The following is a 24,614-nucleotide window of genomic DNA, read 5'->3' on the forward strand; positions in this document are numbered from 1 at the left end:
TAAAAGAAAAACCTGCCTCTTTCATCAGGAAGGACTTGATAGCTGGATAAAAATGGCAAATCCAATTTAAACATTTGGCTGATTGTGTGACCAACCATCATAACAATTACATTAAACTTGTATAAAAATGAAACCTAAATTTAATTTTTCCCACCTGATTTCCAAAGAGTCTGAATCATAATATTAATAATAGAGGACTCAATTGCCAACTGATCAATGAATAGATTGCATGTAAAAGATTCTGTACAGTACTGTAAAATAGATAAAAGATGAAGATGATGATGATGATGATGAAGAAGAAGAAGAAGAAGATGATGATGATGATGATGATGATGATGATGATGATGATGATGGATGGATGGATATGATAGATAGATAGATAGATAGATAGATAGATAGATAGATAGATAGATAGATAGATAGATAGAGGATGGACGGTTGGATAATAGATAGAGAAGGGGAGATAAATAGGCAGAGAGACAGACATGGAGTATAATAAGTGCAAATGACCCCATAGAAGAATGAAAACCTCTTTAGGTTGTGGATTGTAATCTGTCAATCCAGTATTGTTAGATGGATGTTTTTTTTTAACCCCAAAGTCTAGGGCTGAAAGCCAGGGACCTGCCCAAATTCATTCAACTGGCTTCTATGTCTAAGCATGGATTAGAATTTGTTTTTCCCACTCATAATCCAGCACCTTAACTGCTGCAGCATATACATATATGTAATTACACATGTGCATAGACATATACCATATTTTTCAGACTATAAGACGCACCAAGATTTCAAAGAGGTAAGAAAAAAAAGTTTTTGTCCTTCCCAACCGCTAGGAGCACTCTGCAGGCTTCAGCCAGGCTGGGGTTAAGACAAAAACGCCCCCGTTCTTCACTGAAACAGGGGCATTTTCCCCTTCCCCCAGCTCTGCTGAAGCCTGCAGAGTACTTCTGGGGAGTGGGAGAAGGCAAAAACATCCCCATTTTTGTGAAAAATGGCCTGTTTTTCACCCATTTTTCAGAAAAATAGGACACAGGGGCACAGCTTCGGGAGGCCAAAAATGACTGTATTTGGTGTATAAGACGCACCAACATTTCCACGCTCTCTTAGTGGGGGAAAGGTACGTCTTATACTCTGAAAAATACTTTGTGTGTGTGTGTGTGTGTGTGTGTGTGTGTACGTATGTATGTATGTATGTATGTATCAGGGGTGGGTTTCAACTGGTTCGCGGCGGTCCCTGCGAACCGGTTGGTCGGCGAACCCGGAAGTAAGTAACTTCCGGGAACGGTGAAGGGCCCACCCGCCCGCCCGCGCTCCTTACTTTTGATGAGTTCTGCGCTTCCACGCATGCGCAGGACGCATACAGCACCTGCGCAATCCTCCAGGACCAGCTGGAGCATCGCACAGACGCTAGTACGCATGTGTGCACCACGCGCGTGCACGAGGACGCCGCCGGCCCCGTTCCAACCGAACCGGTTGGAACGGGGCGAGAAACCCACCCCTGGTATGTATGTATGTATGTATGTATGTATGTATGTATGTATGTATGTATGTATGTATTATATCAAAGTACCTGGTATGCCCAAATATGGGAGGGAGCATATTGCTTCCCTTTTGTCTTTTACTCCACCCTAGGAGCAGGAAACCATTTTTGTGTTATCAGCACAAATGCAACACAAATATGTATGTATATATGTCTCTGTGTGTGTGTGTGTGTGTGTGTGTATGCACACCTACAGAAGCGTACACATACATTTTAAATGACTGTTTTTCCTTCCTTCCCCTGTGCAGCAATGCATCTGAGCCAAAGGAAGTAAATAAAACCTCAACCCAGCCCTGAGATTAAAATTGGCTGATTAAAAGAGGGACCTACCAATTAATCCGTTCAACCAATTAAAGCTCACAGAGGCAGAAAAAGCTCATGTTCAGAAATTTCATGCTTTCGTTCCTGCTTATTGCAATGTAAATACTCTAAAACAGAGAGTAAAAAATTCATAAGCAGTGATCGTAAGCAATGAAGTTTTTCTCTCTCTCTCCCTCTGCCTCTCCCTCTCTCCCCCTCCCTCTCTATCTCTCCCTCTCCCTCTCCCTCTCATATCTATCTATCTATCTATCTATCTATCTATCTATCTATCTATCTATCTATCTATCTATCTATCTATCTATCTATCTACCTACCTACCTACCTACCTACCTACCTACCTACCTACCTACCTACCTATCTATCTATCTATCTCTTTCCTCTGTCTCTCTCTCTCATCCATCCATCTGTCTGTCTGTCTCTCTCTCTCCCTCTGTCTTTCCCTTTGTGTCTGTGTGAGAGAGAGGGAGATTTTGAAGGATCAAAGTTGCAAGTAATCTTTTTGTTTTTTATTCCCCACTGTATATAATCTACGTAATGTTTGGGAAATTGGGTGGATTATGCATAATTAAGTCTAACTCCTTATCAGAATTCATTACCATGGAAGATTTCCATAAGAAGTGCATCTAGTCATAAAGTAAAGAAGTCTTATTTATGCCATCTTACTTTAAATGACAATATTAAAATTATAAGACAGTTGCTCTTTATCTGCTCTGCACATTTTTCTGGAATTCAGGAGACTTCTTTCTCTCACTGCCCACTGACACGTAATAAAAGCAGAGTGCAGTTATTCTTTTCTTTCTTTCGTGTTGGTCAGGTGGTTTTGGCTCCACAAATAGCACTTAGACTTATATACCGCTTCACAGTGCTTTACAGCTCTCTAAGCTGTTGAATCAGCATATGGCTTCCAGCAATCGGGGTCCTCATTTTACCAACTTTGGAAGGATGGAAGGCTCAGTCAACCTTGAGCCAGTCAAGATCGAACTGCTGGCAATGGGCAGAGTTGATCTGCAATTCTGCATTCTAACTAGTGTATCACCATGGCTCCTCCTTCCTTCCCTCCCTCCCTTTCCAATAGCACTTAGACATATACTGCTTTACGGTGCTTTAAAGCCCTCTCTAAGCAGTTTACCAAGTCAGCCTATTGACCCCAACAATATGGGTCCTCATTTTATCAATCTCAGAAAGATGGAAGATTGAATCAACCTTGAGCCGATCAGGATTGAACTGCTGGCAATTGGCAGAATTAGCCTGCAATACTGCATTCTAACTAGTATACCACCATGGCTCGCTCCTTCCTTCCTTCCTCCTTCCTTCCTTCCTTCCTCCCTCCCTCCCTCCCTCCCTTCCTTCGTGCCTTCCTTCCTTCCTCCCTCCTTCCCTCCCTCCCTTCCTTCCCAATAGCACTTAGACGTATACGGCTTTACAGTGCTTTACAGCCCTCTCTAAGCAGTTTACCAAGTCAGCCTATTGGCCCCAACAATATGGGTCCTCATTTTATCAACCTCAGAAGGATGGAAGATTGAGTCAACCTTGAGCTGGTCATGACTGAACTGCTGGCAATTGGCAGAATTAGCCTGCAATACTGCATTCCAACCACTGCATTGCCACAGCACCTATGGATGGAGGCATTCAGAGCCTGCTCATCAGGAATATAAGAAATCACATGAAAGCTCTTGGTAGATGATACAGTCTCTTCCAATTTACCTTCAGGAATTGACCTCAAAACTATTTAGCGCAGAGTTCCCATTGATTTTTGCTATGCGAGCAGCCTAGCAACTACTAGAAGGCAGAAGTTTACTACAAGTAGCATCAGACTTCCCTCATCAGCTTCTTCCCAGAATTGTTGGATTTAATTGCCCGAGTCAATTTTATTTTGATCAATACTCAAGAACCTGCGTCAAAACATAATTAAAAAAGAAAAAGAGCATGGGGGCTTACATCAGCCATTGTCTCATGTTCATTGTGACAGCACAGAATTGGATAGCTTCACATCTAAGAGAAGGAAGTTGACATAAACACTATCTGTTCTTGATGCAGTAAAATGATATATTTCTATTCAAAAGGTCTTTTTAGAAATTATGATAGTATACGATGAACTGTTTCTGTCCTCCTGGATCGTCTTAGGCAGCTATGGCCAACTAGTAGGATGCAGAAGGAATCTATGGAGACTTTCAGTCATCCAAGTCATGGTTGTCCCAAAGGTGCTTCCCCCCCCCCACCTCTCAAAAGGCAACTGGACTTCTTTTGCTTTGTTTTTCTCAAGGACATTTCACTTCTCATCCAAAAAGCCAGTCCAGTCTGTCATACTTGGGGAAGGATACCCCAAAGGTGCTTTTTCAGGGGGCAACTGGACTTTCTTGTTTTTCTTTGAAGACGTTTTGCTTCTCGTCCAAGAAACTCATGCAAGGAGTCCATTTGCTTCCTGAAAAAGTACCTTTGGGACAACCATGACCTGGATGACTGAGGATCTCCATAGACTTTTAGCTATGCACTTTGGGATGAATGTCCTTTCGAATGATGAAGGATTATGAGCTAATTTCCACAAAACATTGCAGACTAGAGGAACCATTTGCACTTCAGTTGAGATGCAGACAACATAGACTCATCCCCAATAGCCTGTCTTCAATAGTGAAGGGACACAGGGCAGAAAACACCCTGCAGACAAGAAGGCTCCATACCCATTTGCACTACTCAAGTGACCCTAAGGACACAGACAAATCTCCAAGTGGCCTCAGTGACCCTCTAAAAGGATGCAAATGACTGGCTGTCTACAAGGAATATAAATCGTTCCATTCCCCACCATCTAGTCAGAGCTAAAGACGCTTCTTGGATGAGAACCAAAACATCTTCAAGGAAAAACAAAGTTCAGTTGCCTTGTGGAGGGGAAAAGCACCTTTGGTGCAGAAAATACTTAGTAGAAGAATTAAAAATATAATGGGATAATTTTGGTATCCAGATAAATCAAAAGGTTTGTGTTCTTTTCCAGTTTTGATCTAGTGGCTATCGGAGGCATCTCAGTCACCCTGATCTTTGATAGGTCACCGTTTCTTCCCGTGAAAAGGACACTTTGGCTGGCCTGGAATAAGTTTATTGTGGTAGACAAAGTGGTCATGCAAAGAACAGAGGCAGAAGTGCCCACCTGTGACATCAGTAGCTTCATCAGCCCAAATCCAATTGTCATCCCTTTTCCCCTGACGACATTTGGAGGATCATGTCCTGAAAGGGGAACAGTCATACCTGAATTGCAGGTAAGAGGGGTGTAAACAATGTTGTCATGTTATTTGTCAACAGTGTGCACAGTGTGACTAATATTTTGAGGAGCAAAAAACAGCACACAGAGGTTTTGTCTTTCAAACAGTGGTTTACATACAAGGTATATATATATTTATATATGCATGTACAAATGCACACATACATACATACATACATACATATATACATGCATACATACATACACGCTGGTCTTTGTTGTATTCGGGTCTTTTCCCGTGTGAGATTGAGATTGTCTTGGCTCTCAATCTTACACGGGACAAGACCCGAATACAACAAGACTAGCATAGATAGATAGATAGATAGATAGATAGATAGATAGATAGATAGATAGATAGATAGATAGATAGATAGATAGATGAGAGAGAGAGAGAGAGAGAGAGAGAGAGAGAGAGAGAGAGAGAGAGAGAGAGAGAGAGAGAGAGAGAGAGAGAGAGAGAGAGAGAGAGAGAGAGAGAGAGAGAGAGAGAGATGATAAAGGAGGAAAGCCTGTGGCTTAGTGGCTAATACCACTGCATAATATGTAATACAGCCCAGGTTCAATTCCCAGTAAGGGTATGGCTAGCTGATGAGAGCTAAATAGCTTGAAATAGTCTCCCTTTATTTGTTTATTTATCAGCACAAATGCAAATACACACACACACACACACACACACATACAGACACACACACACACATACACACAAGACAAAACCAGACAATCAATCAACCTTCAACTATAACACAAAAGCACACATGGATATAGAGACGCCCTCACATAGCCTCCCTTATATAGACAGCTTCTTAAGTGACAGTAACCCCGCTGACTCATTCTCATTTCATCATCTCAGTTTACAGTCTTACAGCAACTGGACAACTATTAAATCATCAATACCTTAACCTTATTAAGAAAAGAATAGAAATTGAAGCCCTTGGTTACTTTCTGAGCTTGGTTGTTTTCTTGTAAACATTTCATTACTCATACTTGGTAACATCATCAGTCCTAGTGGGGAGTGGGGTTTGCTCTCAATTTGTATTCTAGTGGCTTGCCTTGATGGCGTTTGTGGAAGTGGTCTTTATTGGAAAGAGTAGGAAAGTGTTGAAATAGGCTCCTTTATGTATCTAAACTTTGTCTCTTACTATTTATTGATTAAAGTTATTTATTGATTAAATTGGGATGCTGCCCATCTCACTTTCAGTGTGATTCTGAGTAGTGTGCCTTTAAAAAGAGTTAATTCTTGACATTAATTAATCCATCGTAAAGGCTAGCAAATAAATTACTTTAAAGCCTTTAATACGTGCAGAAATGTAGTTTGTTTATTTTATTTATTTATTAAAGTGGCACGCAAAGCTCTCTCTGTGGGCATGCGCTGTCGCCCGAAGCTCTTCTGGTTTCTGGGCCATTTTCAGGCCATTTTTTCAGGACAAAAACGGTCTGAAAATGGTCCCAAAACAGCCTGAAAAACGCCCAAAAAACAGGCATGTGCGCACCAGCCAGCTGGTTTCTAGTGCAAGCACATTCACACACATCAGAGGTTCAGCTGAACCAGTTGTGGCAGCCAAGCTGACGTCATCAAACATGCGCAGAATGTCCTGTGCATGCCTAGAAGTGCATGCGTGTGTGCTCCCGCTACCGAACCAGTAGCAAAGAAAATAGGATTTCATGCCTGACGCACAAGCATGTTCGTTCCGGTTTGAGCACTCGGTGCTGAAAAGGTTCACCATCACTGGGTTAGGATCTTCTGCACAAAAAGCCATAAAGCTTTTAGAAAGCAAAACTCTATTGATTCCCAAGGTTATTCACCATTGTTGAAACGTTTCCTGCATGGAATTGTCTAAATTGTCTCTTTAAAGCTATCTGTGAGCACAGCCCTCTTGATGGCAGTGAATTCCTTGTGTACGAACATTATCTCAGTCACCAGAGAAGCCCAACAAGGTAGATTCTGACAAGATTTGTCGTGATATTAACATGCACAACTCTTTCTTTTTTTCCAGGTGGTCCAGGAGGAAATATCCTTTCCTTCCAGCTTTGTGAAGCTGAGCTACCTGAGCAGCAGAACCTCAGGATATAAAACCTTGCTACGCATCATCCTGACACATTCTACAATCCCTCCTGGCATCACAAAAGTGCATCTCACCATCACAATTGAAGGGCGGCTGGCTCAGAAATGGTTTCCTGCTGCAATCAACCTCATCTATACTTTTGCATGGAATAAGACTGATATTTATGGCCAGAAAGTATCAGGCTTGGCAGAGGCAATAGGTATGTCTGCTTTTATACAATACAATAATACAATAGCAGAGTTGGAAGGGACCTTGGAGGTCTTCTAGTCCAACCCCCTGCCTAGGCAGGCAATCTATGCCACTTCAGACAAATGGCTATCCAACATCTTCTTAAAGACTTCCAGTGTTGGAGCATTCACAACTTCTGGAGGCAAGTTGTTCCACTGATTATTTGTTCTAACGGTCAGGAAATTTATCCTCAGTTCTAAGTTGCTTCTCTCCTTGATTAGTTTCCACCCATTGCTTCTTGTCCTGCCCCCAGGTGTCTTGGAGAATAGCTTGACTCCCTCTACTTTGTGGCAACCGCTGAGATATTGGAACACTGCTATCATGTCTCCCCTAGTCCTTCTTTTCATTCAACTAGACATACCCAGTTCCTGCAGTTGTTCTTCATATGTTTTAGCCTCCAGTCCCCTAATCCTCTGTTGCTCTTCTCTGCAGTCTTTCTAGCATCTCTACATCTTTTTTACATCGTAGCAACTGAAACTGAATGCAATATTCAAAGTATGGCCTTCCCAAGGCATTATAAAGTGGTATTAACACTTCACATGATCTTGATTCGATCCCTCTGTTTATGCAGCCTAGAACTGTGTTGGCTTTTTTGGCAGCTGCTGCACACGGATGGCTCATATTTAAATGGCTGTCCATTAGGATTCCAGGATCCCTCTCACAGTTACTACTATTGACCAAGGTAGCACCGATACTGTACCTGTGCATTTCGTTTTTCTTGCCTAAATATAGAACCTTTTAACAATTCTACGATGGGTGTGTTATAGGAGTAACAGCTAGCTCAGCTTTGATGCAAGGGATCCCTTCCCAACATTAATAATGTTCATTTCTACAGCCAATGTCAATATCCAGTGTGAGGAAATCGGGAAATCCAGGCAATTTCAAATGAATATATAGATTTATTGCAAGCTTAAGCTCTCTGTTTAACACATTAACAGATTTGGATGGGACCTTATAGGTCAGTGTTGGCACCCATAATGCAATGCACTCATGAACCCACACACATGCCCTGCCCCACTGTGCATGCGTATGCGCTCTCCCCACCCCCCGCCATGCATGCATGATCCCACTGACCCGTTTTGGGCCTAGTAGGCTTCCCTGCAGCCTCTTGAGAGTAAAAATAGGCTGTGGGAGGGGGGTTATGCCTCACCCACACCTATACTCGTGTGTGACCCCCACATATAAGTGGCAGAGACCTGAAAATCAGCTGCCCGATGGGAGGTGCAGACGCATGTGTGGTGGAAGTGAGCTGGGGTGACAGCTTGTGTGCCCACAGAGAGGGTTCTGCCTGCCCCCTGTGTTATGCGTGCCATAGGTTCGCCATCATGGTTATAGGTCTTCTAGTCCAATCCGCCACCCAAGCAGATTCTCTACAAGAATCTGAACTACTAACGGTCAAAGTGAATTGGCGGTAGATAAGAGTCAATTCAAAGTTGGCTGGTCTTAGATTTCTTGTGGACGTAAAGAGATTTGAGTGTCAGACCCGCCACCATTTAAACCTCTAAGTAGAAACGATCCTTGGCTCCATTTGTTGAAAAAGAACTGAGAATCATGCCAAAATCCCTAAGTTCAACTTCTGCCCCCCACTTAACTGCCTCCCATTGCTGTCCTCTCCTCATGACCAATCAGGTTCAAGCAAAATGTTTTCAGAATGGTCAGTTCAATCCTAGGTTAGTATGCAGCTGCTGTCTTCTCTCAGCTGAGTGACCTTCAGGCAGCATCTTCGGGATTTACTGTAGTTACTTTCGCTTTCCTCCAAGTATTCCCCCATCCCATCCACCCTCCCCAGAGTTAATGGCTGACTGCCACCGCATGGTAGCAAAATGCAAGGAAGCGGAAGGTAGCAGGTGACATTGAGAATGATGATGTGTGTGACCAGGGGTATTTTTCACTTACCTTCCCTACCAGTTCACAAATGTGGACAAAAATGGAACCTGGAAAGGGAAGTTTTGAGCTTAGAAATGATCAATTTGATTGTTTGGGGCACCCTTCACAAAGAGACCATGCCCATATGGGCAGCAGGAGATTGATTAACTACTTTAATATTTCATGCATTTTATTTTAATATTACATGCATCTTCCACTGATTTTATTAAAGCTTCCCACTTCATCCTCATGATTTTTATTGGTGTCGCCTCTCATCCATCACAGTCATGGCCACCCTGTGAAATTATTATTGATCATGAGCACACCAAGCACTTTGTAAATGAAATGTTCCAATTTTCGATCTCAGCATAGCTGTCTCCAATTCTCAAAATGAATCTTTCTGATCCCACTCAATGTATTATATCTGTGATGATGAACCCATGGTAGGCATGCCAGGGGTGGCACGAGAGCCTTCTCTGTGGGCAAGCGCTGATCTTCACGCATGCTGGAGCCCCTGAAACCTGAAGACCAGCTGGCCAGTGCATGTGTGCGCTGGCCAGCTGGTCTTTGGGCACCCCGACACCAGAAACATGCATGCGCATGAAGACCAGCTGGTCTTTGGGCACCCCGACAGCAAAAACATGCATGCGCATGAAGACCAGCTGGTCTTTGGGCACCCCGACACCAGAAACATGCATGCGCACGAAGACCAGCTAGCTGGCACACACGTACATGCCGCAAACCAAAAGACCAGCTAGCCGGTGCCCAATGTTGCAATAAGTAATTGTCTGCTGTGAACTTCTGCATAGGCATCAGGAAGGGCATCCAGCCAATAAACTCAAGGTCTGTTCAATTGTCCCGACGCCACCACAATTCAAGGGATTACAGGGTTGTTAAAAGAAAAAAAAAGATATTCTACCATTGAACCTGGAAATAGAGGTTGGAATGCCTTGGCCAAAGTAGGGTGTTGCAAACGCAATACATTTTACATGCAGGTAGCTATAGACTTATAACAGCCCATTTAGTAACTGTTCAAAGTTACAACAGCACTGAAAAAAGCAACATATGACTTTTTGTTCACATGTACAACCATTACAGTATCCCCCACGTCATGTGATCAAAATTCAGATTCTTGGCAACTGACTCCTATTTATGAGGGTTTCAGTGTCCCGGAGTCACGTCATCCCCTTTTACAACCTTCTGTCAAGTAAAGTCAATTGGGGAAGCCAGATTCACTTAGCAACCAGGTTAACTAACTTAACAATTGCAGTTATTCACTTAGCAATTGTGGCAAGAAAGGTCATAAAATGGAACAAAATGCACCTCTCGCTTAGCAACAGAAATGTTGGGTTCAATTGTAGTCATAAGTGGAGAACCAGCTGTGCTTCCAATACACAAGTTGTTGTTGTTGTTACTTGCGAAGTCATGTCTGACTCATCGCAACCCCATGGACAACGTTCCTCCAGGCGTTCCTGTCCTCTACCATCCTCTGGAGTCCATTTAAGCTCACTCCGACTGCTTCAGTGACTCCATCCAGCCACCTCATTCTCTGTCGTCCCATTCTTCTTTTGCCCTCCATCGTTCCCAGCTTTAGGCTCTTCTCCAGGGAGTCCTCCCTTCTCATTAGGTGGCCAAAGTATTTGAGTTCCATCTTCAGGATCCGGCCTTCTAAAGAGCAGCCAGGGTTGATCTCCTCTAGGAATGAGCGGTTGGATCACCTTGCAGTCCAGGGGACTCACAGGAGTGTTCTCCAGCATGAATATGTACATACAAAATTTTCTTACAGCTGATGACCCACATCTAACTCAAAGTGAGTTGGAATTGCTTTCATTTTTGGACAGACTTCTCATTCAGTAGGTGCTCTACATAAGTTTCTCCAGCTATTCCCTTTCTGACAAGCATCCCTGCATGGAATCTGCTGAGCAGATTTGATCTTCTTCTTCTTCTTCTTCTTCTTCTTCTTCTTCTTCTTCTTCTTCTTCTTCTTCTTCTTCTTCTTCTTCTTCTTCTTCTTCTTCTTCTTCCCCTTCCCCTTCCCCTTCCCCTCCCCCTCCCCCTCCCCCTCCCCCTCCTCCTCCTCCTCCTCCTCCTCCTCCTCCTCCTCCTCCTTCTGTCATATCCATCATCGGACATTGCCCATCATGTTACTGATCCTATTTTTATTAACAGCCACATGAAACTGCTGAGTTTTGTCCAAACCCGTCCCTTAGATTTTGAAGCCATGGTGTTTTTCTTTTGCCTGGACCTTGTCAGCTCCTTAGTTTAACCTTTCTAACTGGCAGCCAAAGTTGTCGAAGTCTGGAGAACACACACACAAACACACACACACACCGTGCTATGCCTTGCAGTCTTATTTACCTGTTTCTTTCCTTTGAATAAACATACTTCTTGACCTATATCTTAGAGGTATTTGAAAAGCAGAATGCTTAAGCGATATGCTGCCACCTGGAGGAGACCACGGAAAAATTGACAGGACCGTTTTGGAGAGCAATAACAGAACTCTAGCAAGGCGGAAGGAAGTCAATCAGACCAGAGGTTGGAAGGGATCTTGGAGGTCTTCTAGTCCAAACCCCTGCTCAAGCAGGAGACTCTACACCATTTCAGACAAGTGGCTGTCCAGTCTCTTCTTAAAAACATCCTGGGATGGAGCTCCTACAACTTGGCAAACTGATTAATTGTCTTCACTGTTAGGAAGTTTCTCCTTAATTCCACGTTGCTTCTCTCCTTCATTAGTTTCCATCCTTTACTTCTTGTCCTGCCTACAGGTGCTTTGGTAAATAAACTGACCCCCTCCTCTTTGTGGCAGCCTCTCAAATACTGGAATACTGATATCATGGCACCCCTCATCCTTCTTTTATCTAGACTAGCCAATTGTTAGCCTAGACCTGTAATTATTCTTCATACATTTTAGTCTCCAGCCTTAGTTGCTCTTCTCTGCCCTTTTTCCAAAGTCTCAATCTCTTTTTTGTAATGCGGTGACCAAAACTGTATTCCAGGTATGGCCTTAATAAGGCTTTATAAAGCGCTACTGATAACTTCACGTGATCTTGATTCTATGCCGCTGTTTATGCAACCGGGGATCATATTAGCTTTTTTGGCTGTTGCCACACATGGTTGGCTTATGTCTAATCACATTCAATATGTTTTCTTGCTCTTTGCTTTTTTTTTTTAATAGCTTTTTTTTCCTTTTCTGCTGCACTAACAACCACAACTTTCAAGTTGTTGCAAATAAAGAAGGAAAAAGATGCAAAGCCAAACCCAGTGTTTCCCCACCTGAACCACGTTAAGCGGTGTGGACTTCAACTCCCAGAATTCCCCAGCCAACTGGCTGAGGAATTCTGGGAATTAAATAATAAGTTGAGAAACACTGCTTTACCACATTTTCCTTTCAGGTTTTTTCCCCCCCTTTTTTATTTGTAATTGCATTGTGTTGTTTTATGTAACAGTCACAATGCCACTATAAACACTGTATATCTCTGGAGTCCTGGTGATTTCATTGAATAAGAATAAGAATAATAACAGAGTTGGAAGGGAGCTTAGAGATCTTCTAATCCAACCCCCTGCTCAGTCAGGAAACCCTAAACCATTTCAGACAAATTGTTATCCAACATCTTCTTAAAAACTTTCAGTGTTGGAGAATTTAGAACTTCTGGAGGCAAGTTGTTTCACTGCTTAATTGTTCTAATTGTCAGGAATTTTTTCCTTAGATCTAAGTTACTTCTGTGATTTGATTAATTTCCATCCATTGCTTCTTGTTCTGCGCTCAGGTGCTTTGGAGAATAGGTTGACTCCCTCTTCTTTGACCAATCTACATAACATTGTTGTCATTTGGAAAATTTATTTCACTTCCCGGTTATATTTTTCTAGCCAAGTATGAGTCAAATTTGATCTTTGTTTCGCTCTTTAGGAGAACCAGAAATGGCTAAGTGTTCCTACTTTGTTGGATCGTGTATATAACATTAAAACAAAACAGTCAACTGTGTTAAAATAATCAAAACTAAACAGTCCAGGCCTTGCACAGATTATACAATCATCCATTGAAGATCATTGATGCAATAAAGCCAGGAGTTTCCATAACTGCTCCTTTGATTTGTGCAAAGTACTTGTAGATATTAAATGAGCCCTGGTGGTGCAGTGGTTAGAATGGAGTATTGCAGGCAAGCTCTGCCCACTGCCAGCAGTTCGATTCTCACCAGGCTCAAGGTTGATTCATCCTTCCATCCTTCTGAGGTGGGTAAAATGGGTATCCAGATTGTTGAAGACAATATGCTGACTCTGTAAACCGCTTAGAGAGGGCTGTAAAGCTCTGTGAAGAAGTGTATAAGTCTAAGTGTTATTGCTGCCTTCCTTCCTCCCTCTCTCCCAGTGGTTAGAATGCAGTATTGCAGGCTAACTCTGCCTACTGCCAGCAGTTCGATTCTCACCAGGCTCAAGGTTGACTCAGCCTTCCATCCTTCCGAGGTTGGTAAAATGAGGACCCAGATTGTTGAAGACAATATGCTGACTCTGTAAACTGCTTAGAAAGGGCTGTAAAGCACCGTGAAGCGGTATATAAGTCTAAGTGCAATTGCTATTGCTATTAATCCAGGAAGAGTTAGGAAGCATTCCAGTGTCTGAAATGAGTAACAGTCAGAGAAATTCAGGGAAAATTGAACACAAAAACTCAGAAAGTATGCTGAATTACAGGTAGTTCTTGGCTTATGACGACAATTGAGCCCAACATTTCTGTCGCTAAGTGAAATCATTCTTAAGTGAGTTTTGCCCCATTTTATGACCTTTCTTGCCACTGTTGTTAAGGGAATCACTGCAGTTGTGAAATTAGCAACACGGTTGTTAAGTGAATCTGGCTTCCCCACAGAGTTTATGTATCAGTGGGTCATAAAAGGTGATGACACGGCCATAGAACACTTCAACTGTCATAAATATGAGCCAGTTGTCCGAATTTTGATCCAATGGCCATGAGGAATCTGCAACGGTCGTGGGTGTGAAAAATGATCACAAGTCACTGCTTTCAGTGCCATTGTAACTTCAAATGGTCACTAAATGAATGGTTGTAAGTCAAAATTGCCAGTGTGGCCAAAATGGTTGCTCTACAGCAACTCAAGCAGCCAAAATATGTGCCACGTTCTAGATCAGGAAAGAGACTGGCGTATCCTCTGTCTAGGTTTCTCAACGAGCTTTTGACTTCAGTTGCTCCTTGGGCTCATCTTCTCGTCCTCTCAGTTGACATTTAACTAGTAATTCCCACCAATGTGTCCTAATCCCAGGGGAATAAATTATAATTAGCCAGCTGCAATTTAGAGCTCTTGATTGAATTAAGGAAGTTTTGACTCAGCAGAGTCAGATTTCTAGTGCAGATGTGTGAGATTGTGGCAAAGCTGGAGGCAGATGAGTTGACAGATTACCTCATAAACAGCAATTCAGCCATCTGGGAGAAAGTATTCAGAGAAACCCCACCTTAATTAACTCATTATGAAAGAGGCTAAGAAAATCCTATGGCAGTTTGCAGGATTCTATATGTACACCAGAGTAGCAGTAACATGTTAGCTAGATTCTTTCCTTCTTCCTCCCCTCCCTCCCTCTCTCCTTCCTTCCTTCCTTCAAGACAGACATATGTTAGCTAGATTCCTTCCTTCCTTCCTTCCTTCCTTCCTTCTTTCAAGACAGACATATATGTTAGCTAGATTCCTTCCTTACAGATAGATAGACAGACAGACATAGGTTAGCTAGATTCCTTCCTTCCTTCCTTCCTTCCTTCCTTCCTTCCTTCCTTCCTTCCTTCCTTCCTTCCTTCCTTCCTTCCAGACAGATTGATATATGTTAGTTAGAGTCCTTCCTTCCTTACAGACACATAGACAGACAGATGGATATATGTTAGCTAGATTCCTTCCTGACAGACATGTTAGCTAGATTCCTCCTTCCTTCCTTCCTTCCTTCCTTCCTTCCTTCCTTCCTTCCTTCCTTCCTTCCTTCCTTCCTTCCACACAGGCCTTGAAAACAGCCTGTGCACCTTTCCAATTCTTGTCTTCACCTAAAATATCAGAGGACCGTATGTCAAACTTTCCTGTGATTCAGGAAGCAAGCCTGTTTCCAAACATTTCACAGCTAAGAGCAATTTACCATTTTATGTTGAAGAGAGATAGGTGATTAACCAAGAACAGAGATGAAATGTCTAATCCTCCTGTTGTAACTGAACCAAAGGAGGGAAGACCACCAAAGACCCACACTTGGTTATTTTTCATTTCAATATAACTTACACTTGTTGCAATTTATGGGTGGATGGAAGAGATGCCTTTTGACTGAAAAGGCAAAAACATAAATGGACTTAATAACTACATTAAGTATGAGTAGATACTCCAGTTGCAGGATGGAAGAACTGTACTGAAAAACTGGGATGTACAGCAGCATTTCAATATTCATTGCTATAAATCAAGCTAGTGGAAATCCTACTTAAATTGCCCTTTCAGATTGATCAAGGTCTCTTTTGCATGCAGTAACCCTCGCATTCACGTTGAAGGCAGCTTTAAATGTGCGAATGCAATTAAACTAAGCAAACATATTTTACAGATGATGTGAGACATAAGGGAGAGCACAGACTCCTGTCTTCAATGCCAGTTTTCATTTTTTTTAATATCTTGAGCCAAAGGCTCAGGTTTAGCCATCCGTGCCTCACACTAGAAATTGAATGATTTTGAGCGGGGCCTCGGTGGAAATGTCTGCTGTGCCACTATCAGCGATACCAAACTGTGTGATGTGTGATGTTTTTTGCCTTTTTGGAGCCAGGGTGGGCGTGGCCTGTGCATGACGCATCCAGCCCACGGGCCACCAGTTTGACACCCCTGGATTAGAGTGAGGACACGGGGGAACTAGCTCTGTGACATAAATGAAACAGGAATTACAGATTAACACAGTTGGGTGGGATCTTAGAAGTCTTCTAGTCCAACCCCCTTCTCAAGCAGGAAATCCTGTACCATTCTGGACAAATGGCTGTCCAATCTCTTCTTAAAAACCTCTAGCAATGGAGCACCCATAACTTCTGAAGGCAAGCCATTCAATTGACTAATTCTCACCATAAGAAAATTTCTCCTTAGTTCTAGGTTGGTTGGTTGTCTCCTTGATTAGTTTCCATCTGTTGCTTCTTGTTCTGTCTTCAGCTGCTTTGGGGGATAGCTTGACCCCCTCTTCTTTGTAGCAGCTCATCAAATATCAGAATGCTGCTATTGTGTCACGCCAGTCCTTCTTTTCACTAGACTAGACAGACCCAATTCCTGCAACCTTCCATCATATGTTTTGGCCTCCTGTCCCCTAATCATCTGTGTTATTCTTCTCTGCTGTCTTTCTAGAATCTCAACATCTTTTTTTGCATCATGGTGACCAAAACTGAATGGGCAAAGGCTTGGGGAAGACTGTTTTGGTGACCACAAAACTATCCTTCCCCAAATGTCTATGGAGATTCTCAGTCATCTAGGTCATGGTTGTCCCAAAGATGCTTTTTCAAAAGGCAACTGGACTTTCTTGTTTTTTCTTTGAAGACGTTTCGTTTCTCATCCAAGAAGCTTCCTTAGCTCTGACTGGATGGTGGGGAATGGAAGGATTCACGTTCCTTACAGACAGCTGGTCAATTGCATCCTTTTAGAGGATCATTGAGGCCACTTGTAGATTTATCTGTGTCCTCTCGGTCACCTGAGTAGTGCATATGGATGTGGGCCCTTCTTGGCTGTAGATATTTTCTGCCCTGTCTCCCTTCACTGTTGAAGACAGGCTGTTGGGGATGAGTCTTTTCTGTCTGCATCTCAAACTACAAAAGGTTCCTGTAGTCTGCAATGTTTTGTTGAAATCTGTTCATACTCCCACATCATTCGCAGGGCATTCATCCCAAAGTGCATAGCTAAAAGTCTATGGAGATCTTCAGTCATCCAGGCCATGGCTGTCCCAAAGGTGTTTTTTTTTCAGGAGACAAATAGACTTGCTTGCATGAGCTTCTTGGATGAGAAGCTCATACACCTTCAAAGAAAAACAAGAAAGTCCAGTTGCCTCCTGAAGAAGCACTCTTGGGATATCCTTCCCCAAGCGTTACGGAGTGGACCTGGCCATTTGTTCTTTTAGCTTGCCACTATAATCATTCTGCTTGTAGAAGCAACAATTTGATCTAAGCACAGTACACAAAATTGTCCATTACAACATCTTACCTGTCAATGCCTACTTCAGCTTCAACCACAATACTATATGGTCAAACAATTGATTCAAACTCAAGGTAAACCACCCCAAACTCGATTGCAGAAAATACAACTTCAGCAACAGAGTGGTCAATGCCTGGAATGCTGTACCTGACTCCATGGTTAGATCCTCAAATCCTCACAGCTTCATGTCTACCATGGACCTCACCCTATTCGTAAGAGGTCCATAAAGGGAACATGTATAAGTGTACCAGTGTGCCTTCCATCCCTGTCCTACTGTCCCCATTTATTTCTATTCATTTCTTTCATTCATGTCCATGTTTATATTTATACCTGCTACCTGGTACCTGTTCGACAAAGTAATACAAACAAATACAAATTTGGCTGCATCCTGAACCTCTGGATGATCATTGAGGTTTTCATCCAGGCATACCTTTCTGCCTTTGCCCAGAGCGATGCTGTGTGAGTCCTTGCCCTCAGGAAGACACCACCGCTGTGACAATTTCAGAGCTGATACAAATTGTTGGGTAAAGCAAGGGAAGAAACCTCAAAGCATCATTTACCCTCTTAAAGATGATTACTAGATACCACTGAAACAACCTCTCTGTTCGGCGGAAGGAGGGCGTGGAATCCCATCGTAGGCCATGAGTTTTGAGTACAAAACACCCAAGGTTCAATCTTTTAGGATTTCCAAATGATCAGGAAGAATGACTTCTGCCTTAAGTCCCGGGAGAGCCATTGCAAGTCCGAGAGCATTCATTTCTCTTCATCAGCCCCAAGGTTGTTCCATTATTGTAATGTTTTGGCGTGTGGCACAGTTCTGCCTTTTAAATTTGCTACCTCTGCCTTCCATGTCTGTCTTCCCAAGAAACAATGTTTATATTTACAACCCGAGCTGTTCCCTCCAGCAGCAGAGAGCAATTATATCTTTTAGTTGGGAGATTTTTTTTCCCCTCCTTCCTCTCTTCTCATATACTCTTGAGCCTCTGCACTGCCAGCGGGCGCTCTGTGGTCGTCTCAGAGAATCTGGGAATCAGCTTCAGCCGCAAAAAAAATCGACTGTATTTGTCATGGTAATGAAACAGAGGAAAAATTGCCACTGCAAAAGCTATTTTCTCCTTGTTGCTGTTGTTACCATGACAAGTTTTATGGCTTCTCCTGTTCCTGTTGACTTTTCAGGTTTGAAAGAGTTACTCCGAGTTATCTTTAAATTGCGAGGTTTAATCTCAGCCCCCTTAATAAGAATGTCATAGATTGAACACCTCATTACCTGGCTCAGTTTTGTTCTTTTGATTTTTCATTTCTTTAAAAAGAAAGTAATCAGCAATCAAATTGTCTTACTCAGACTAAGCAGCAATGCAGACTCCTCGTTTGGGTTTATAGTTTTCCCACTGTTTTTTTGGGCGGGGAGGGGGGAATTGGGACATACTTGCTGATCTAGGCCTGGTAAGTTTAAAAACAAAAAACACAGGTAGTCCCGCTTTTTTCAAGTGGCAATGGACTTTTTTTCTTTGAAGATGTTTCACTTCTCATCCAAGAAAGGTTTTCAACTCTTGACTGAATGGTGGGGAATGGAAGGATTTATACTCCTTGCAGACAGCTGGTCATTTGCATCCATTTAGAGGGTCGTTAAGGTCACCTGGAGTTTTATCTGTGTCATCAGGGTCACCTGAGTGGTGCAAATGGGTATGAGACCTTTTTTAAAGGGCTGTGTTGTAGACTGGAGATAGATGATGTCATATCCCTCCCCCTCTGTTGGGAGACAGCTGTTCAATTTTGACATAGATGACCTTTTTAACCCTTTCTTTCAAACCAGCGATCCTCTCTGTCCAAAATATAGACTTTGTTGCCTTCAAAAGAGCGGCCTGTGTCTTTCAAATGCAGATGGACTGCTGAATCTTGACCTGATGGGTTTATTCTCCTATGTTATGCCATGCATTTGTGAAGTGGCTGTTTTGTTTCCCCAATGCACAGATCTGCAGATGGCTGACTGCATTATACTGCATATACCACGTTGCTCAGTTTCTGTCTGGGTGTTTTAGCAGTTAGCAGTAGCAGTTAGACTTATATACCGCTTCATAGGGCTTTCAGCCCTCTCTAAGCGGTTTACAGAGTCAGCATATCGCCCCCAACAACAATCCGGGTCCTCATTTTACCCACCTCGGAAGGATGGAAGGCTGAGTCAACCTTGAGCCAGTGAGATTTGAACAGCCGAACTGCAGAACTGCAGTCAGCTGAAGTAGCCTGCAGTGCTGCATTTAACCACTGCGCCACCTCGGCTTTATCCTTGGGGTGGACAAGCTTCTGCCTTAGTGTGTTCTTGGTTTTGAAGTGTGCCACTACTTTACCACCTGTTGCCTGCTCTTAGATCCACCCTAAGCAATCGACAAACTAGTAGCTATGATATGTTGTATTTTATCTCTCCGCAGTCTCAGTAGGTTACGAGTATGAGAGCTGCCCTGATCTGATTCTGTGGGAGAAAAGGACCGTGACATTGCAAGGATTTGAGTTGGATGCTTCAAATCTAGGAGGCTGGTCCTTAGACAAGCACCACATTTTGAATACACAGAGTGGTGAGTATAATCCTTATTCTTTTTTTTAATTATTATTTTGTTAGATTTTACGAAGCTCAAGGCAGCTTAAATGGGGATTTCCCCACAATATTCTGAGGTAAATTGGGCTGACAGAAAAATGACAATCTAAAACTTAAGTCACCCATGGCTGAGGTCGGATTTGAATCTGGTTCTCCTTAGTCCTACTCTAAATGTCAGCCTCTGTTTCGCTACTTGCTTTCGGCTGCCATTGAAACGGGGAGGGGGAGGCATGGTATTTGGGAAGGGAAGTTTTAAGTACAGGAGAGATTGTGAAAAGGGAGTTTGGTTCTCACCATCTACTGCACATGCTGGAGATAGTGGATGGGCCCACCAAGGCCAACTGTCCTCCATACCAACCTGATGATGTTTTTTGAAGATGAAACTCACATGACACCTGAGGGATTTGCAGATTGGACTAGGGATGGGGTTACCAGGGGGAGGGGGTTGGGTCAGATATTGATAATCTATGATTATGCACGCTTTTTCCTCAGATCTTGCTTTGCTTAGCTGCTATATTTTCATAACTAGTAAAAATACTGTTAATTCTGCGAACTGGAGTTAAGTGGTTTCTTTCTTGGTTGCTGAGGGAGGCTGGCTTGACACTAAAGCTTTAACATCTATGCCACACATGGAGGTGAATTCTCCCTCCCAGACAGAAATTATGAATGTTTATAAATTGTTGTTGTTGCTAGTTGGGAAGTCATGCCCAACCCATTACAACCCCATGGACAACATTCCTCCAGGCCTTCCTGTCCTCTACCATCCTCTAGAGTCCATTTAAGCTCACACCTATTACTTCAGTGACTCCATCCAGCCACCTCATTCTCTGCCATCCCCTTCTTCTTTTGCCCTCAATCTTTCCCAGCATTAGGCTCTTCTCCAGTGAGTCCTTCCTTCTCATCAGGTGGCCAAAGTACTTGAGTTTCCTCTTCAGGATCTGGCCTTCTAAAGAGTAGTCAGGGTTGATCTCTTCTAGGACTGACCGGTTGGATCTCCTTGCAGTCCAAGGGACTCACAGGAGTCTTCTCCAGCACCAGAGTTCAAAGGCCAATTCTTTGGTGCTCAGTCTTTCTTATGATCCAGCCTTCACAGCCATCCATTGCAACTGAGAAAGCCATAGCCTTTTGTTGACAGGGTGATGTCTCTGCTTTTTAGTATGCTGTCTAGATTTGCCATAGCTTTCCTCCCCAGGAGCAAGTGTTTATAAATAGATGGTGCTAAATTATGATTTATGTTGAAGTCTTGTTTCCATGAGTTATGGAAATCAGTAGAAAACCGGTACATCTGCATATTTTGAAATCTTGATTTTTAGTCTCATCTCAAGAGTCCTAGCATGATAGTCTTGGTGAAAGCCTCGAAAGCCTTTTACTCCAGACAACATTCGCATGTACATAATTTGCCTTTTGATAAAGGTCTGTCTAGTTTTTGCTTCAGCGCTTTCAGGAAACAACTGTTATGGCCTGCCAGCAGCCAGCAGAGTCGGACAGTGAGGAGGTTGGGGAGGGACATGGGCCAGTCCTGGGGGCTGAGGTAAGCTCAGACGAGGGCTCTGCATCGGAGGCAGAGAGGGACTTAGACAGCAGTGAGACAGAAGAACAGATGGAGCCTGTTCCCAGTGTGTGCATGTGCAGAGCTGCCAGAAGACAAGAACAACTAAGAAAGCAGGGTGAATTTAAGAGTAAAGCCACGCCTTGAAGGTGATTGGCCCCTCCCATAGGAAACAAAAAAGGAGCAAATGGGGAGTGGGCTTTTGCAGGAAATAATTTGTTCATTCAGTCGATTCAAGAGTGGAATGTTCCCTGTGTGACTTTAAGAGACTCTGTGCCAAGTGTTGCCTTGCCCTGCATTCGGAAACTACGGTAGTTATCTGGCAGCACTCTAAACGAGATAAGGTGCGTGTGGATAAACATTCCTTGGAAACACTCTTTGCTAAGCCTTGCTGTGAATGAAAGGAATTCACAGTCGTGTAAATAAAAGAGGTTTTGCAGGGACCAGGACTTTGCTTCTTGCTTTCTAAGGAAGCCCAGGTCAGAACAACAACATATAGGACATCCCAAGGAATTTGTTGCAGTAGCAAACAAACCTTATTGGTTAAAAAAAAAAATCCAATCATCATCATCTTTTAAAAACCCGTAATCCCTTGCAGGGTGAAGTCTTGGGAAACTGAATAGAGCTGAGCGTTTACTGGCTGGACGCCCTTCCTGTCACCAATGCGGAGATTGTTTCAGCAGATATATTCTCATTGTGCTCAGAGAGAGAAATATCTGCCTCTATCTAGGATCGAACTCATAGTCTCCTGATTGTGAGGCGGAGGGGGGCGGGGACCGTTTAATGATTATTTGAAAAAAAATTCCTATAATTTCTATCTCTGGGTTCAATGAAACAACAAATCAAATTGGAATTACTGTGGAGTTATGACATTTGAAGACACCTCTTTCATTTTATCAGAATAATAGCATTGGAAGGGTCCTTGAAGGTCTTCCAGTCCAACCCCCAGACAAATGGTTGTCCAATCTCTTCTTAAAAATTGTGAAGCACCCACAACCTCTGGAGGCAAGCCGTTCCACTGATTAATTGTTCTGACTGTCAGGAAATGTCTCCTTAGTTCTAAGTTGTTTCTCTCCTTGATTAGTTTCCACCCATTGCTTCTTGTCCTGCCTTCAGGTGCTTTGGAGAATAGGTTGGCCCTCTTCTTTGTGGCAGCCCCGAATTAAAATCATTTGATCTTCAGGAAAACAACCTGGTTCTGCCAGCCATTCCTCACAGATCCTGCTTTCCTTTTAGATGTCTCACCTATTCAAAATCTCACCCTTCTTTGGATACGTTCCAAGTTAGCAATATCTTGAAAGTCTGTTTTAGTTAGGTAACTTTTACAACTTTACCTCTGTTTTTTCTTACCATTTTTAACAGGAATATCTCATTTCAGAAAGGAATTAAATATTTGCTTAGCAAGATTGAAATATCGCTGCCAGCACTTTACCGAATAGGGTGAACCTAAGGGTGGAAATGAAGTGAGGTAGATGTGAAATAATTGCAGGGGTGGTTCCTGCCAGTTCTAACCTCTTCTATAGAAGAGGTTCCACAAATCTACCGTGGCGTTTAGAACCGGTTCCAGCTCCCTCCCCCTGCCCGTCCGCACATCATCAAGATGAAGAGCGAGAGGAGGAATTCTGGGAGTTGAAGTCCACAAGTCTTAAAGCTGTCAAGTTTGAACGCTGCTGGCGGTTTTTTCCTAAAGGGTTAGGGGTGCAAGGATCTTGTAACTTGACAGCTTTAAGACTTGCACACTTCAATGCCAGAATTCCTGAGCCAACATTTTGGTTGCTAAGCAAGAGTGTTGTTAAGTGAGTTTCACCACATTTTACAAGTTGGCCACTCCCACCCGGCAACATGACTGGCAAGCCACTCCCACCCGGTCACATGGCCTGCAAGCCACTCCCACAAAACAGGCCACACATACAGAAGAGGTTCTAAAAAGATTTGAAACCCACCACTGAATAATTGAAACCATCATTTTTAGTTCCCAAAAGTGAGTCCTACTTAAATTAGTCCAGAGAGACAATTCTGCTATTTTCTGCAATGTCCCGTCCTCAACTATTTTTATATTAGGAAGAGAGTATCAAAAGTTATAATCCCACCTGACTCTTCCCCCCATAATTTGACCACTGGGATAAACAAGAAGTTCTTAAATTTCATTAGCTGGAAAGTCATGAATTATTCACCATTTAATTTCTTCTAAAAGAGCAAGACAAAGTGAGGGAAAACAATCTGTTTATGATTAATGCTGTGATTCCAGCTTTGAAAATATCACTGCATTTAAGTTAGGCTGACTCGTATTGGCATGAAGGAATGCGTTCAACATGATTTTTTTTTTCAATTGCAAATGTCCTTCCTTCCAAAGTTTTCAGCTGCTTTATCTAAACAGTTTGCTGTGTCAGGTATATACAGGTAGTCCTCAAGTTACAACAGTTCAGTTTGTGACCTTTCGGAGTTTCAATGAGACTGAAAAAAAAGTGACATGACTGTTTCTCATGTTGCAACATTTCCATGATCATGTGATCAAAAGTCATATGCTTGGCAACTCATGTTTATGACGTTTGCAGTGTCCCAGGCACATGTGATCCCCTTCTGAAAGGTCGTAAAATGGGGCAAAATTCATTTAACAACTGTTTCACTTAGCAACAGAAATGTTGGCCTCAATTGTGGTCATAAGTCAAGGTAATTGCTAGGAAAATAAGCTGAAATGCCATCTTTATTTACAAACAAGAACTTTTCCCACAATTATTTTTGCAGTTTGCAAACAAATGTTTGGTATCAAAGGCAAGTTTCCACCCTATTTTATTGGCATTTGTCAGCAAAATCTTTGTCCCCTAACTACATATTTCAAGCCAAGCCAGCTTTTGGGTCTCCTAATTATATGCTGTTATGGCTGAGACAAAGATAGAAATATCTTTATTCATGTAGCGATAGAAGACAGCCAACTCTTCCTGTCATTTCTGTGGATTTTTTAGTGCCAGGGAAGATATCTCTTACTAACTTAAGCACCCTGGTCTATTGCCAAGCTGCTCTTATACATTT

At 42.7% G+C, this 24,614-nt stretch overlaps 1 protein-coding gene across 5 annotated transcripts in view; it reads left to right on the forward strand.

The window, feature by feature from the left end:
* Positions 1-24,614, forward strand: part of TENM1 (teneurin transmembrane protein 1) — a 647,679-nt gene that overhangs the window by 540,479 nt on the left and 82,586 nt on the right. For all 5 annotated transcript variants that reach the window (XM_087727833.1, XM_087727832.1, XM_087727835.1 and 2 more), the window contains exons 16-18: positions 4,845-5,106; positions 7,103-7,370; positions 19,872-20,015. In XM_087727833.1, the coding sequence (XP_087583959.1) occupies positions 4,845-5,106; positions 7,103-7,370; positions 19,872-20,015 (674 nt within the window). The remainder of the gene's footprint in view (positions 1-4,844; positions 5,107-7,102; positions 7,371-19,871; positions 20,016-24,614) is intronic.

The sequence above is a fragment of the Thamnophis sirtalis genome, unplaced genomic scaffold (assembly GCF_051295495.1).
Source record: "Thamnophis sirtalis isolate CommonGarterSnake01/CBP01778 unplaced genomic scaffold, rThaSir2_p1.2 scaffold_13, whole genome shotgun sequence".
In the NCBI taxonomy this organism is placed as follows: Eukaryota; Metazoa; Chordata; class Lepidosauria; order Squamata; family Natricidae; genus Thamnophis; species Thamnophis sirtalis.